Genomic DNA, 17,191 nt, shown 5'->3' with positions numbered 1-17,191 from the left:
CATCAGAAAAATTTCGTCAATATGTTAAGAAAAATTTCGGGATAAAAAAACGTAAAATTAAAAAAGTTGGTATTTAAATCGCTTGGTTGTGCTTATCTTTTATTCGCTGTCCTTGTCTACGTTCGGCAAACTACAAAGGCGCGCGCGAGGCTGGAAAACGTAGTCCCTGACTCTACAAATGTCAGGTTTAGCTTCCTTGCGGTCTGACACTTGTGGAGAATATACTGTACATGTAATATCGCTTATCTAAGTATAAAAAAAATATTTCGAAATTGTATAATACATATTTAAATTGGCAATTTAAAAATGTCGAGCGTGACTCCGACATAGGAATAAAATTGACGTGGAGTCGACAAAGGAGTGCAAGAATGAACCTAGGTCCACCTTTCATCTTAAATCTACGAGAAATTTGTCGTTTATGTCATTCTGGATACTAATCTTCTCATTACGCCACAATTGTCAAAGAATATCGTTGCATCGTTTATCTCGCGATTCAACCTGGATTCACCCGAGAAACTTTCGACGTAAGCTTGCTAGAGCTAGAACATTGGAAACAATTTTTCCCCGAAAAATATGACCACGAAGGGGAAAACTGACGAGAAACTTACCCCCGGAGTATCAAGTTTTTTTTTTGCCCCGGGTTGAAAGTGATTCATAGGCGAGAGCGGCGTCAGAAATCATATAAGAATCGATCGAGGTTATCACGGACGTATCTCGATTCTCGAATTGATTGATTCGTCGCCGGGATGGCCGAACTTTTAACGAGTTTTCGAAGAATCTCCGGTTCGACCAACCTCTCTCCTCTCTCTATCTTTCTCGTTATTATTCGTGGTGAACGCCACGGGAAATCGAGTCGCCGAGTTTTTCGACATCCATGAAACTTATTTCGACCGGTACGGATTCATTTTTTATGTGTGTGTGGAGTATGGTCGGTTGTCCGCGACGAATTTTCGTTTTCTTATGGATATCTCGCCCTTATAATCCACGTACTTGAAATTTCTGAGAGCAGCTCCTTTGATACGATTCCACCGCGAAAGGAGAACTTTCTGCTTCCACGTTTTTCTCTTTTCTTTCTTCTTCCTCTCTGTCTCTCTCTCTCTCTCTCTCTTCTGAGTGTATTTCTGCGAGAGCTTGCCTGCCTGCCTCGCGTTTTCCTAGTAAAATTCTCTTGTTGTTACTTTCGAAAACGTTTCCACTGTGGGATTAATTTTTAAGAGGATGCTTCGAATCCCCTCTCTCTTTGATATACTACTTTGCGATATTTTCTATACACACGGTATCTAAATTTTTCAACGAATATTTCATTTATATTCCGTTTGCAAATCTCTGTATTCTGACCTCTTTTTTTTTTGGTTCGCTTTGCCTTTGTGAACCACGAATCGGTTATTTATTTTTTTTTTTCCGATAGTCGAACAATTTTTTACGTTTTCAAATGGCGGATAAAATGGAGGTGTGAAAAAGAGGGATCGATGGATTCAGAGGTTCCTCGACAATAGGGGAAAATGTTGTTTTACTTGTTTTTCTAATTTCGTCGAACTTCTTTTTCTATTATTTGCCTTTTTTACGGTGCTTGTTTGGCAAAGTGTCAAAAGGAGATACGCCTTTTTTCCCCTCTGTTTTTTACCACCGTGCAATATAATAAAGTTCGACCGGAGAGTTTTGCAACTTTTCTTCGTGGAAAGTTGGAATTTGTTGGCCAGCCGCTGAACGACGGAACGAATGGCTCTCTCCCTCTCTCTCTTTGTTTCTCTTTTCGCCTCTGTTTTCAAAAGGGCAGGGTAACGAGAAAAATGAACGCGATATTACCTTGGCATTCGATTGATTTTTGCGCTTTACATTTCGTTCTTATTGCACGCTGCGTCTGGGCCAGCTGTTATTTGTCAATTTGCTTAGATACGTTCGACTGGTTTACCATTTTTACCCACGGAGGAGTCTTTCGCGGCAGATGAAGCTGCGGGGCTGTGAATAATCGGGAGCTGTCGGTTTCTGTGTCTTTTTAAGAGATTATAGAAATTTTATGTGAAAGGATCATTTTTAAATGTTATTTAGTAGTATAAAAATTATTATTAGTAAAAGTGCCTTTTTTTAATTTATTAACTTCTCAAGTAAATTTCTTTGGCGAGAGAAAAAGTTGCGGGGCTGTGAATGATTGTGAGATATTTATTTCAGCGTCTTCTTCACAAATTTCAAAAATATAATTCAGAATAAAACGTTTATTTTTCAAAATAAAAATGATCATTAGTGAAAGTGCCTTTTTTCTTTATTAATTTCTCAAGGAAATTTCTTTCGTAGGAGAAAAAATGAAGGGGTTGCTAAAGATTGAGAGATATTTATGTCAGTGTCTCTTTAGAAGATTTTTTGTTTAGTGACATAATAACCATCATTGGTAAAAGTGCCTTTTTTCCCTTTATTAACTTCTGAAGGAAATATTTTTCGTGGGAGAAGAAGTTTACGGGGCTGTGAACAATCGGGAGATATTTATTCGAATTTATTCAGACTGAAAAGTTTATCGTACCGAAATAAAAATGATCATTAATAAAAGTACCATTATTAATTTCTCCGGGAAAATATGTTTCATGGTGCTCAAAACTTATTTCGTCCCGTCTGGTGCACATCTCAAAGCAAAACCGAGTCACTGGTACTCCTTTCCTCCTACCTGACACGAACAGAGAAAGAGAGAAACAAAAGGTAGAGCAACAGAAGCCCGCATGCATTAAGAAGATCCAACTTCCTACGTTGTACCTCCTCTTTTCCTCAAACCCAACGATGCGTCCGCAAGATGCAGTTGCACCCTTCCTCCACGCGAAATCACTCAAGCCTCCCGTTACTACCGTTCAAGCGTTACTTTCCCCACGGAAAAAACCCACGAGGAACCGTCAAACGCGTCCCTAAAAACGGAATATCCTCCTCGAAAAGAAAAAAATCAAGAAAAACAAAGAACAAACTCAAGGGAACAAAAGTGGATTTAGGGGAGAGTAGCTTTTCTTTACTACCGACGAAGGAAGATCTGCCGCATTTCATTTAACGTGTATCTTTTTAACGAAGCTTGAAGGAGCCTATGTTTATGTGATATTTTTTGGGCGAAGATTGTATGCGTTACTTTGTCGTGTATTCATTTTGGGTATTCGGTTTAAATACTCTGCTCTTGCATGTTTTAGGATTAATTGAATTGCGGAGGACTCAGATTGGGTTCAGCTCTCTAGAAGCACTTTTAATACGGATAAATGTCACTCTCGAGAGCAACTTGCGATAGTTTTACTATCAGATGGAGAGTTAGGTTAGATAAAGTTAGGGCAATTGTTTTGTCGTATATTAATTTCAAGCACTCAGTTTAAATACTCTTCTCTTGCATCTCTAAGGATAAGTTAAATTGTGGAGGACTCAGATTGTGTCCAGCTCTCTACGAGCACTCTCAGCACTGATAAATTTCACTCTCGAGAGAAATTCGCGATAGTTTTACTCTTAGATGGTTAGGTAGGTTAGATAAAAATTGGGACAATTATTTTGTCATATATTAATTTTAAGCACTCTCAGTTTAAATACCCTTCTCTTGCATCTCTAAGAATAAGTGTAGATAGTTGCTCTCGAGAGTGCTCTCAAATTGCGTCCAGCTCTTTGCACGCACTTTTAGCATTGAGAAATTTCACTCTCGAGAGCAACTTGCGATAGTTTTACTATCAGATGGAGAGTTAGGTTAGATAAAGTTAGGGCAATTGTTTTGTCGTATATTAATTTTAAGCACTCAGTTTAAATACTCTTCTCTTGCATCTCTAAGGATAAGTTAAATTGTGGAGGACTCAGAGCCCTTCACAAGCACTCTCAGCACTGATAAATTTCACTCTCGAGAGTATTAACTTGCGATAGTTTTACTCTCGGATGGGCAGGTAGGCTCATTCCAAACACTTTTCTCTTGGTCTCTAAGGATAAGTGTCTATCTAAAAGTTAGTTTCTCTCGAGAGTACTCTCAAATTGCGTCCAGCTCTCCGCAAACACTCTCAACGCTGATAAATTTCACTCTCGAGAGCCACTCGCGGTAGTTTTACTCTCGGATGGACAGGTAGGCTAGCTGAAAATTGGGACAATTATTTTGTCCTGTATTAATCTCAAACACTCATTCCAAACACTTTTCTCTTGGTCTCTAAGGATAAGTGTCTATCTAAAAGTTAGATTCTCTCGAGAGTACTCTCAAATTGCGTCCAGCTCTCCGCAAACACTCTCAACGCTGATAAATTTCACTCTCGAGAGCCACTCGCGGTAGTTTTACTCTCGGATGGGCAGGTAGGCTAGCTGAAAATTGGGACAATTATTTTGTCGTCTATTAATCTCAAACACTCTCAGTCCAAATACTTTTCTCCTGCATCTCTAAGGATAAGTGTAGATAGTTGCTCTCGAGAGTGCTCTCAAATTGCGTCCAGCTCTCCGCAAACACTCTCAACCCTGATAAATTTCCCCATAAATTGCCCCTCGCGACAGGCACGCTAACTCCCAAACCTCACTCCGAAACTAACAATTAATTATCATCCGAAAAACACACTGTTACCACGGTGTTAACCAAAAAACACCGTTCCATCGGACAGATAGCAGGAAAAAGGAAAATTTCCCCTATATACCTATACCTCGAAGAAATTCGCTGATGCACGGATGCTAATGAGGCGATTAATTACGTGATTTCCGTTTAAATTTCGGCCGCTGCTCCGCCAGCCGGAATCGAGGTAAAGAAAGGAGCAAAAGGGTGGAGAGAGAAAAAAGGAAGAAAAAAGAAAAGAAGAAAAAGTCAGAGCCAGACGAGGAAACGAGGATAATTAGAGAAGGGAGGGCAGGATAAAGGAGGAATAAGCAGAACTAGACTACTTTGCACTTTCGTAGGCTCCCGGCTGTCGTGTACAATAGTTCCTCATCGATATTGTCTCCGCCGACAAATTGCTCCGGGCCGTGATATCGATCGAGGCCTTTTAAACTACTGAAACTCAACCCTCTCTCTCGTCCCCTCTGTGCATTTTTCTCTATCTCCCATTTTTTCCCATTCGATGCATATGCATGCGACGATCTCTGCAGAGGGAGTTTCCGACGCGAGAAGTCGACGTCAGTGAAGATTAATTGCGACGATCCGCGGTTCTCCAGGTCCAGCGTTCCTCGTAAACACGCGACTTCCGGTCCGGCCTTTGACTCTAATAGACGCGAGATACTCGCGTACGAAGTTTCGAGGGAAAAATCGACGGAGTTGGGTATTTTTTTTCTCGCTTTTGTGAGATAAACAGAGAAAATCGGTAAATTAATTAGGCGTGTTAAAGAAGAAGTTTGTAACAAGGTTGATTAAATTAACACGGTATACGTGATGTGGTAATGCCGCGGCAGTTTTCCTCCGGCTGTTGAAAATGTCACGGTTGCTGGATGAATTTAAGAGTTGAATTAGCGTAGCGACGTTATGCCAACCTGAAAATCCTGTTTCTGCGCCTCGCTGTGGAAATTGATGCCTCTGTTCCGTCCGATACGGAACACCGTAATTAAAGATTCTCGAAGGTTAGTTTATGACATGGACGTGATAGACAGTTTATTTTCGTGTTTATTTTTCGTTAATAGCTTCAGAGTCTTATTTTTTCTATAACCGGCAATTTGTGCCTTCGCGATAGTAGTAGTTTTTACACAATAGCTTTAGAATTTCGTTTCGTTCGTCTTAATAACCGACCAGGTCATAAACTCGGTATTTCCGAAAGGTCGGCTAAAACATGTGTATAACGGTCCTTGTAGTTAAGAGTCGACCTGGAGGAATTTTCCGCGACCTATCGAACCTTGGAGAAACCCCCTCCCATACTTAGACAGTGCCCTCACCTCCGCTCTGAGAAGGGCAGGAAAAAGGGGGTTACTTAAGTTTTAAGTAGGACTTCGTAGTCGACGACGCAAGTATTCACTTCGTAGCTTACCATATAGTCGGGGCCACGATATAGCGAGGTCGTAAAATCGGTTAGGCGTCAAAGTAAACATGTTTTAGCTGCCGGGACCCCGAAATTGACAGAAATACGAGCAGATAAGTACTTGAAACCATTGTCAGGACCGTACGAAGAATTTTTGTATCCAGCGTCAATGTATCTTGTATGATATATCAAAGAAAAAATTCTTAATCACATTACAATTTTTCTTTCTTGTTTTCTAATTTATTGAGTTCGTCTTCCTTTTCATTGTTGATATTCTTCTTCGATTTTGATCACCCTATTCACAGTTTTTTTCCAATTATGCGGTTTAATACTGTCCATTTCTCTTTTTATTAATTCAACAACTTGTTGATGAAATTTCGGGCATCTATTTTTTCTTCTTATATTCAATTTTAATTGAGCCCAAATCATTTCTATTGGATTAAATATGCAGAAATATGGTGGCAATCTCAGGACAGTATGGCCGTTCTTCTCTGCTATTTCATCAATAACATATCTTTTTTTAAATTTTCCAATTTTTAAAATTTCTTTCTAAATTTCTTAAAAGATAGTGATTAATATTAAATATTTTCCATTTGTAAATGAAATATCATTTTCCATTTGAAATACCAAATCATATGCTACCATTCATTTATTGTTAGAATCCTCAAGCAGACTGCAACGCACGGCCCTGAGTGCCGCAGCATCAATAGGTGCCGCTTCTTAAGAGCTTAATTTACGACCTCGCTATATCTTGGCCCCGACTATACACGGTTTCACATCGCAACCATAGACACAACTGTACCCTTGGTGCATTCACACAAAATACATTTCGTATCACTCGATAAACAAATACAGTCCACTTTCCACACATTCGACTGGGACTTCAACGAGTGAAGTTCCTCCGCGTCGTTTAATCGTCGCCAATAAACCGTCGAAGCTGCGACGCACATACAGCCTCCGTCTGGTAAATTTGTGCGTGTTATCTTGAAGTATCGCGTTTTTTAACGTTTGCTTGAAGTAAGGTGGAATCTTTAATGTGTAAGAAATTTTACATTGTTTTAATTACGTGTCAGTTGAATTTTTACACCGAAAAGTATAAAGTGCACGAGTAGTCAGTGTCGTTAAAAAAAAATTACAAATATCGCCCTAATGTGTAGGAAATTTTCCATATTAGTTAAATCTGATCGCTGAATAATATCAAATCTCCCCCAAAATTGATCATTTTCCAACCTTTCGAAACTCTCAAAATTCACAGTGTAAAGCGAACGCGGGCACAAATTCGCTTTCAATTCGATTACCCGCCGATCATACTACTCGCAGAGAATTAAAGACGGTCGCTGCGCAGTTTGTAACACGCGATTATCATCGCCTCTCAATTAAACCCCTGGATTCCGCGTGTTAATTTCCACCGCTCGTTAACCCCGCTAGATCACACGCTCGTCGATCGGTGGCCCTTTTGAAAAACGATCGACGCATCAATCTTTTTCCCCCCAGCTTTTGTTCCCACGTCCAAGATTAACCCTCGCCGCCATCGTCCTTTTTCCCCTCTCTGTCTGCCGATAGATGAACGCTGTAACAATGGAGGAGCGGTGCTCGTTTTTATCATGCAGTTTTAATGGAAAACAGCGGGAATTGTTATAATCCAGAATAGTTTCTCGTTACTTTGAATCATGCCGGTGTATTATAATTTGAATAAAACCCGAAAGATAAGGAAAAAAAAAAAATACCTAGTTGAATTTAAGCTACGTCTAATTGCGATGGTGAAATGTTTTAACGAATCCCGAGGTTTCACCGGGAGTCCATGTTTCATTTACGCAAAAAATTACACGCGTTTCATCGGCACGGAAGAATTTTAAATAAAATTTCTATTCAGAAATCCTGCTCGTTGGTCGGTGAATGAAAAAAGGGGAAGAGAGAAGGATAAGTATCATTTTCGCTATATTTTCTGCAATTTCGAACATTCGTAATCACCGTAGTGAAGGAAGTTCGGTGTGGAAAGGGTCCAATTATCGAAACAAACCTCGGTGAGAATGGTTGGGTTATTAGACTAGCTTCAGCCACGTCAATTCGGATTCACGCGTGTTTCAAACGTCCTTAGCTTTGTTTTATCTGTATTTACAACGAGTCACCCACTTTCATCATTACTCTTCAGCTTCCAACTCTACTGCATAGTCACCACCCAGAGTCCATCTTCCCGGAACCCTTAACACGTTAAACGCCCAGCCTGTTTTGCTTACCGTTCCGTTCAGGCCACACTTGGCCGTCAAGTGGGCCATGCGAACTATAAACAGAAGACGACTAACGAAAAGTATACTGTCAGTCACTGGTGACTGACATCCGTCAAGTGGGCCATGCGAACTATAAACAGAAGACGACCAACGAAAAGTATACTGTCAGTCACTGGTGACTGACGCGGCCTGAACGGAAAGCATAGTGTCAGTCGCCGGTGACCGACATGGCGCTTAACGTGTTAAACAGCCCTATTTTCTCCATCTCTGCGTTCATTCTCTGTTTTACCACGCGCACGTCACGCAACGTCGAAATCTCTGTCGAATAAAGTTCTGTTTCTACGCAATGACGATCTTTAAGTGTTTTAACTCAGCGATACCCCAATATCTGCTCCTAGTTTCGAGGAATTGGAGCAAACCGGGCATCACAGTCCTGTTCCAGTGATGGCGAACCTTTTGAGCTCGGTGTGTCGAAACCTAGCTTACATCTAGAAATATCAGCGCGCCTTGACTGTTCTTGGGCGAAGACCGTCCGTAAACGATGCGTGCCACATTTGACACGCGTGTCATAGGTTCGCCATCACTGTCCTATTCTCTCGAAGACGAGGATTCTCTGCATATCATACTCGTTATTCTATTTATCATCCTCTGTTTTTCTGTGGAAGACGATCTTTTCGTGTTTTCTCGAGGATTCCGTGCATCTGATACTCATTCTTCCATTTTTTATTCTCCCTTTTTCGTATTGTCCAAGTTTCGATATTTGGAAATTTTTTAATATTTATCAGAAGTTATCAGATAAACGGGGAAAATTTTTAAGCTCAATGTACAGTTATTATTAATTTTTATTATTGCAACATTTCTGCGTGAGGTAAAAATTGATGGAAATATAGAGATCAGAAATGATCCGATGAACGGAGCAAAGTTCAACGTAGATGTAAATGTGAAGAATTTTGATTATTCTAATTACTAACTAATTTTGATAATTACAAAATTTCTGTGCGAAATAAAAATATGCAGAGATAAGCAAAGAAAATTTGTATCGCATTACAGAGATATTTTGCGATAAACACTACGTTGCATTATTAAAAGATAATACCGTCACTATGCAAATTACAATTGGACAGGAAAAACCCCTAGTTGCACCATACTGAAAAGTAGATATTTCAGACATCAGTTGAAAGAAGAAAAGTCCTCGCAGGATTTTACACTCGTATTTATCATTCATCTCTCATTTACCCACCCACAAACTTCCATAAATCACGAGGCAAATATTTATTCTCAGCAAATATTAATTAAATCACCGGTATCGGTAGCCAGATTTTCCAGCTTAATACCCAAAACCAGATCTTCCTTTCCATTACGATCGAAAAAACCAGCGGTATTACACAGCACGTATACTCACACACACGCAACATGCAGTTCTGGCATTCAACTTTAATTTTCGTTTCGCTTTCATGGCAAGAAAGAGGGTTTGTTTCTTGGTCTGTGAAAGAGGGTCAGGCTACCTAATAGCAATCCCGAGCGATTATTACAGTTTCTTCGCCCGCGGATCGCATTTTAACGAGCTACTTGGATTAATTAATTTTTAGCCCTCTCGTTACGTGCTCTATCGTTCCTCTTGACCTCTTATTTCTTCCCCCCTGGACGAAATTGGGCTGGTTTTCTTGCATGATACAAACCCCGTCCCTCTGGGAGCCACGTCAAGATGCACCTCTAGCATCCGGTAATAAGAATGAATTTTCAGATTCCAAAGGAGGGAATTCCCGTGGTTCAAGTTGCCAGAGGAATCTCTGTTATTTATCGTCGCGTTACCGGATTTCGCCGTGACTTTAAACAACGTGTAGAAGCATGTCGCGGTAGAGGAATGGAAGAAATTTTAGGTTGATTTTTATTAACACATTGAGCGCCGGCGACCCAAGAGACATTTAAAGCCTGAGCGCCGGCAACGTATCGGCCACTTAAAGCCTAAACGCCGGCCTCATTCGCTGGTTTCTGATCAACGAGTAGGCAAAAAGGATATTCAAAACGTTATACATTTTCGTAAAATAGTACATTTTAATTGCATATTCGTCATATACAATTTAACGTAAATGATATGGGTGAAAAGGTACAGAATAATAAGGCTTGTTATACTGTTCAACCAAAAGCGTAAGCGTACGAAAGATATACTGTCTGCGGAATACACTGCTCTGGGATTGTTTCTGAACCATCGTATACGTTTTGTTCTTAGAGTATAACAAATGAAGATCGACGTAACCATGACAAGTGAATGCGAATCGATGTGTAAGACACCGATACCAGCAAAAAAAATTCCACATCATCGTGGGGCCGGCGCTCAAGCGATAGACCCAGAAATCCGCATTATCGCGGGCCGGCGCTCAGGCGATAGACCCAGAATCCCGCATTATCGCGGGCCGGCGCTCAGGCGATAGACCCAGAATCCCGCATTATCGCGGGCCGGCGCTCAGGCGATAGACCCAGAATCCCGCATTATCGCGGGCCGGCGCTCAGGCGATAGACCCAGAATCCGGCGTTTTCACGGGGCCGGCGCTCAAGCGATAGACCCAGAAATCGGCACTATCGCGGGGCCGGCGCTCAATGTGTTAAGTTAGCGGAGAACGAATGAGAGGAAAAATAGTAAAATAGAAAAATATTGTAGAATTAGAGTGTTGGTACTCAAATAGGGAATTTACGAGGAAAAATAGAGAAGGCGTTATTGGGGTAGTGCGTAGAGTCTCGGCTTGCCAGTAGGAGGTCGCGGGTTCGATTCCCCGTTGGGTCCCTGGATTTTTTTCTCGGTTACTGCAATATTGCGATAGATTATAAATATTCAGGCGAGTGTTTGGGTCAGGAGATATAAATACGATAGGATTTTTCGTGTGGATGTTTAGTTTAGAGCGATAGCTACGTGGGTGAAGAGTACTTGAGCTGGAGCGATAGAGGTGTGATTGAACAGGGTTTGGAACGAGAGCGTGAGAGTATATCAGGTGAGAAAAGTGTGTGACCACTCAAAGATTTGGGTGGACGTGGTAGAATGCGTTTTGAGAATGTTCTGTAGAGTGTGAAAGAGCTAGAGAAATAGAGAATGAGCGGTGAGAGAGTCAGGAAAGGTGAATGACACTTGCTTTGAGAAAAGAGTTTACACAGAGAGAGAGAGAATCACAGAATTAATCGTTAAAAACTAATACAGAGAAGATAGAAACATTGTTATTATTAGAAATTGAACGAGATTCTCCGAGTGAAAATTCCAGAGTTAAGAGTTAAGCGTGTTAGCGTTAATAGTGTTAGCGTTAATATAGAGAAGACAGAGATATCGTTACTACTATACATTTACCGTTACAAATTTATCAAATATCTGTCAAAACAATTCCTACGATACATCTTTCGTATCAAATTTTCCCCCCGGTCCCATTTTGTCCCCACGATGTAACCACCCTTAGCGCATACATAATGTCCAAGAAATGATTACAAGCAGCAAAGTGTCTAACCGTACGATAAACTTGATCCCCCATTAACCTTAAGCCAACGAAAACTAGGATCCCGCTGGTTCCCGGACGATTTATAACTAATTCGTGAGGACGGTCTGGTTCTGTCCACAGTGTGCAGCGAGAATCCAGGTCTGAGCGGTCGTTACCACGCTGGACTCTGGAGTGGAAAACGTTGGTCCTGCTGCCGCTTGTCGACACGTTCCGCGGAGGGTTGCGACACTTGCAGCTCTTGGTCCTTTAAGCCGTTAAACGCAACGAACTCGTCCTCGACGTCCACTTCGAGCTTCACCTCGGCCACCGGAAGTACCATCGCCACCATTGCCGCCATAACCGATCGACCACAGACCACCAACTCCGAGGCGAACAACAATCCCATCGTTCATTCGCAGGCTCGCTCGACAATCGGTTCGTATCAACCTTCTCTTTTCTTTCTTTCCCTGTAATATTTCATTTCATCTGGCCCGGTTCTTTTTCTGCCGCGAAAAGTCTTCCCTCCTTCGTTCTCCAGACTCTCGAGACGAGGATTTTCCAGGAGAAAAGAAATTATGCTCGAAAGGATTATACTACGTGTAGTATCTACTTTGAACCGTGTTCGGGTGATCGATAATCTCGCGAGAACCGTGTTCGGGTGATCGATAATCTCGCGAGAACCGTGTCTCTCTAGGCTTCCAAGAATTGGAAAACTCTCATTTGCTAATGTAGCGTAATTCCGGATTAGCCTGCTGGCCATCCATCTTCGAAAGGTCATATTATGATAAACGATTCTTCTCTTTTCTTTGCCTCTGTCCCCCTCGGCGGAAAGCAGGAAAAAAGAGGTGCACGCTTTTTGCACGTGCGATTAGAATGATCGATAAAGAATTAAAGAACCCGAGGGGAGGATTTAGAGGCGTGTATAGTTCAAAGGTTGGCGAGAGGTATGCGTTTTAACTCGATTCTCGTACTCCTCCATGCGATACGTTTGCCAAGATCTGCGTTTCAAAAGGACGGAAAACTATCGTGCAGCCGCGGTGGAAGAAGACGTGGAAGAAGCAGAAGGAAGAAAAGGGGGATGAAAACGTCGAGGATGAACGTCTCTGTGACACGTCGAGCGTTTTCGCTTTTTCCCCACGGAATATGTGACACGAATCTCCCCTTTTTAAGATTCTCCTCCGCCAACTTTGACATTCTTAGGTGGTAAAAATATTTCGCCGCGATAACGAAGCCGTTCTCTTCCCCCCTTTTTTTTTTAATGGTCTTTCTTTCTCTCTTACACGGACTTTTTCAGAAGATTAGCGAATCGAGCCTGGCAGCAGATGCACTTAATTAATCCCTGGAGCTGGAGAATGTTAAATTCAACGCCAGTTTTCCGTTTAATCTGCGGCCTCTGGTTCCTTCCTGCCGGACTTTCCGTTGTATTTCGGGCTTACGGAACTCGCGAGTCCCTTTCCAGTTAAATATTAGCGAGTGCCGCGATAATTCCAAGACAAACTCCGCTGGTCATAAACGTCCGACCAGTTAATACCGGATTCCATTAGGTTCCCTTTAGTGGCTTTGAAATTCCAATCAGTTTCCCCTCGAATTGACAGTTGTGCCCAGTCTCGCGTCCACCGTGGCAACAACTCGGAAATTGCGTTATTCCTGGGTTCTAACAACTGATTTTACGTTGAACGAGAGGAGGACATTCATTGATTAAACTGTACTCCGTGAAAATCCTTAAATTTCTCTTCGATCCTGTCCTTGTACCTTGTATCTATAAGTTGGTGTAACTAGTTTTTATTCTCTTAACCAAGTTTTTACACTTTTACCACTGTATTTAAACGGCAGAGCTCTGTTTCACGAGAGCAGTGCGTCTTCTGAGCTAATTTAAGAGTCGATTGACGTGGCTTGTTATAAAAATGAGCTTCCGAAGGCTCCCCATCGACATTAACGTGATTTATCGTTCTTCAGTGTGGATATAAAAAAATACGTGTCGAATATTTTTTCGAGTACTATAATACACCAAAATTTCATCGCAATCGGTGATTCCCTCTTGGAGATATTCCCTCGTTAACTGTCTCGTTACTTACGAAAGAGAATACACACGATTGACCCAACTTTGCGTTCAATTTTCACCCCTTCATCGTGGATCTTAGCCGATATAAAAAAATACGTGTCGAATATTTTTTCGAGTACTATAATACACCAAAATTTCATCGCAATCGGTGATTCCCTCTTGGAGATATTCCCTCGTTAACTGTCTCGTTACTTACGAAAGAGAATACACACGATTGACCCAACTTTGCGTTCAATTTTCACCCCTTCATCGTGGATCTTAGCCGATATAAAAAAATACGTGTCGAATATTTTTTCGAGTACTATAATACACCAAAATTTCATCGCAATCGGTGATTCCCTCTTGGAGATATTCCCTCGTTAACTGTCTCGTTACTTACGAAAGAGAATACACACGATTGACCCAACTTTGCGTTCAATTTTCACCCCTTCATCGTGGATCTTAGCCGATATAAAAAAATACGTGTCGAATATTTTTTCGAGTACTATAATACACCAAAATTTCATCGCAATCGGTGATTCCCTCTTGGAGATATTCCCTCGTTAACTGTTTCGTTACTTACGAAAGAGAATACACACGATTGACCCAACTTTGAGTTCAATTTTCATCTCTTCATCGTGGATCAGAGCCGATATAAAAAAATACGTGTCAAATATTTTTTCGAGTACTCTAATACACCAAAATTTCATCGCAATCGGTGATTCCCTCTTGGAGATATTCCCTCATTAACTGTTTCGTTACTTACGAAAGAGAATACACACGATTGACCCAACTTTGAGTTCAATTTTCATCTCTTCATCGTTCTTCAGTGTGGATATAAAAAAATACGTGTCGAATATTTTTTCGAGAACTATTATACACCAAAATTTCATCGCAATCGGTGATTCCCTCTTGGAGATATTCCCTCATTAACTGTTTCGTTACTTACGAAAGAGAATACACACGATTGACCCAACTTTGAGTTCAATTTTCATCCCTTCATCGTGGATCAGAGCCGATATAAAAAAATACGTGTCGAATATTTTTTCGAGTACTATAATACACCAAAATTTCATCGCAATCGGCGATTCCCTCTTGGAGATATTCCCTCGTTAACTGTTTCGTTATTTACGAAAGAGAATACACACGATTGACCCAACTTTGAGTTCAATTTTCATCTCTTCATCGTGGATCAGAGCCGATATAAAAAAATACGTGTCGAATATTTTTTCGAGTACTATAATACACCAAAATTTCATCGCAATCGGCGATTCCCTCTTGGAGATATTCCCTCGTTAACTGTTTCGTTATTTACGAAAGAGAATACACACGATTGACCCAACTTTGAGTTCAATTTTCATCTCTTCATCGTGGATCAGAGCCGATATAAAAAAATACGTGTCGAATATTTTTTCGAGTACTATAATACACCAAAATTTCATCGCAATCGGCGATTCCCTCTTGGAGATATTCCCTCGTTAACTGTTTCGTTATTTACGAAAGAGAATACACACGATTGACCCAACTTTGAGTTCAATTTTCATCTCTTCATCGTGGGTCTTAGCCGATATAAAAAAATACGTGTCAAATATTTTTTCGAGTACTATAATACACCAAAGTTTCATCGAAATCGGTGATCATCACACTTGGGAATGTTCCTTTATTAGAATAGTCCGCTTTTCTCTTTTTTATTTTGGGTGATAATAGAAAATTCGGTAGTCAGTTTGTTGTATCGATATTTCCAAGGGAAATTGGCAGCCTTTTTTTTAGATTTAGTAAAATTTTATTGAAATTTTTCAGGGAATGAGCATTAAATTTGCTATTTTTTCCTTTGCAAATGGACCCAGAAAATAGCGGACTATCCACGAACTTCCAAAGTATAATAAAAAAATCCTCAACTAATCGTACATTATCGTCGAAATTTTCAACCATACTATACGTTCACGTTCGACACATAAAGCCCTATTTTTTGATGCCATTCTTCCACCGTTCTCCACTGTTCTGAAAAAAATTCAACGTCAGGTCTTTTCTGCCACGTTCGATCTTCTATCTTACGTGGTATCGAGACGAACATTTCCAGTTCCATCGATACTGCTGGCAAAAGTCGTGGAAGATGGACTCCAGAGGACAGCGATGGGGGAATGAAACACGAAATAAGGGATGAAATTCGACGGGCGCAGTTGAACGGGTCAACGCACAGCGATAGCATTCTTTGTGTCTTGCTCTTTATGCTGTCATTGTGCATCGACCCATTTGACGTGCCTCTTTATATTCTATTTTTCCTGTTCCATCATCGCGCATCGATCCATTCGATGCATCGTCGATTTTCCTCCTCCTTCGTCGTCTTTCTCCTTTTTCCTCACGTTCCAATGGCTAGACACATTCCGCGTTTATCTTTCCGCTATACTTCTGTCCTTTCGACTGGACAATTATTATCCTTCGAACGGCGTCGAATAGTCGGTGGTATCTTTATTATTTTTTGGATGGAAGTGGAAAATTTGATAGTCAGTTTTAGTCGAATTTTAGTGAGATTTTTTCTTTTGTGCGAGGAATATTTTTCGTTTCAGTGTGGACACAGAGGAGAGTGGTGCAATTGGAAATTTGAAAGAAAATTAAAATTCTATTTTTTGTGTTTAAAAAATATTAGGTCTACCGGAAAGTTCTGTCCGTTTTTGAATTAAAAAAATAATAATACATTTTCAATACATTTATTAATATTTACCGAACAATATAATTTCCATCGATACTAATGACCTCTTCCCAGCGTGATGGTAATTTGTGGATTCCATTTCTGTAGAATGACTCATATTTGGATCTTGAGATAACATTATCAGACAGAACTTTCCGGTAGACCTAATATTTCTCCTTTCCAAATTGACCCAGAGAAAAGTGGTTCAATTAGAAAATCGGAAGAAAATTAAAATTCCATTCCTTTTGTTTAAAGAATATTCTTCCTTTCCAAGTGGACACAGAGGAAAGTGGTTCAATTAGAAAATCGAAAGAAAATTAAAATTCCATTCCTTTTGTTTAAAGAATATTGTTCCCTTCCAAGTGAACTCAGAGAAAGGTGTCACGATTGGAAATTTAAAATAAAATTAAAATTCTATTCTTTCTGCCTAAAGAATATTTCCCTTTTCAAGCGGGTGCAACAGAAAACTCGAAAAAAAAAAATGAAACTCCTAAATACCATCTACCCTGAAATCCTCCCACTTCTCGATTCCATCATATTCTCCTCCGAGAACCTAGTCCCATTTTTGAGTTATCTTAGACGTGCAAACAGCTTTCACCGTATCAGGTACAGCTGTTCCGTTTCCCTCGAATATTTCATCCGATTATTTTCCTCAAGTTGCTTCCCCGAACAACTATCCCGTTCCTCGTAACCGCGGTCTTGTCTTAGAAGTTGGCCAGTTTGTAGTATTAACACTTGCTGGATCGGTCTAATGAAATTAGCACGGGTATTAGCACGCCTCGAGGATTCCCTAGGAACGTCGATACTCTCTCTTCTCTCTCCCCCTATCCAGGAATATTCATCCCGAAACCAACCTACGCCAT

The 17,191-nt window shown here is 40.6% G+C and overlaps 1 protein-coding gene across 1 annotated transcript in view; it reads left to right on the top strand.

Annotated features, from left to right (window-relative positions):
* LOC108574657 (tyrosine-protein kinase Btk29A-like) overlaps window positions 1-12,033 on the top strand; it is a gene marked incomplete at its 3' end in the record, with an annotated part of 52,343 nt that extends 40,310 nt beyond the window's left edge. Inside the window, exon 3 of the mRNA XM_017937280.1 lies at window positions 11,740-12,033. Coding sequence (XP_017792769.1) covers window positions 11,740-12,033 — 294 coding nt within the window. The remainder of the gene's footprint in view (window positions 1-11,739) is intronic.
* Window positions 12,034-17,191: the final 5,158 nt, after the last annotated feature.

This window comes from Habropoda laboriosa, unplaced genomic scaffold (genome assembly GCF_001263275.1).
Source record: "Habropoda laboriosa isolate 0110345459 unplaced genomic scaffold, ASM126327v1 scaffold203, whole genome shotgun sequence".
Classification (NCBI taxonomy): Eukaryota; Metazoa; Arthropoda; class Insecta; order Hymenoptera; family Apidae; genus Habropoda; species Habropoda laboriosa.
This window is presented reverse-complemented; position numbering and strand designations above follow the sequence as displayed.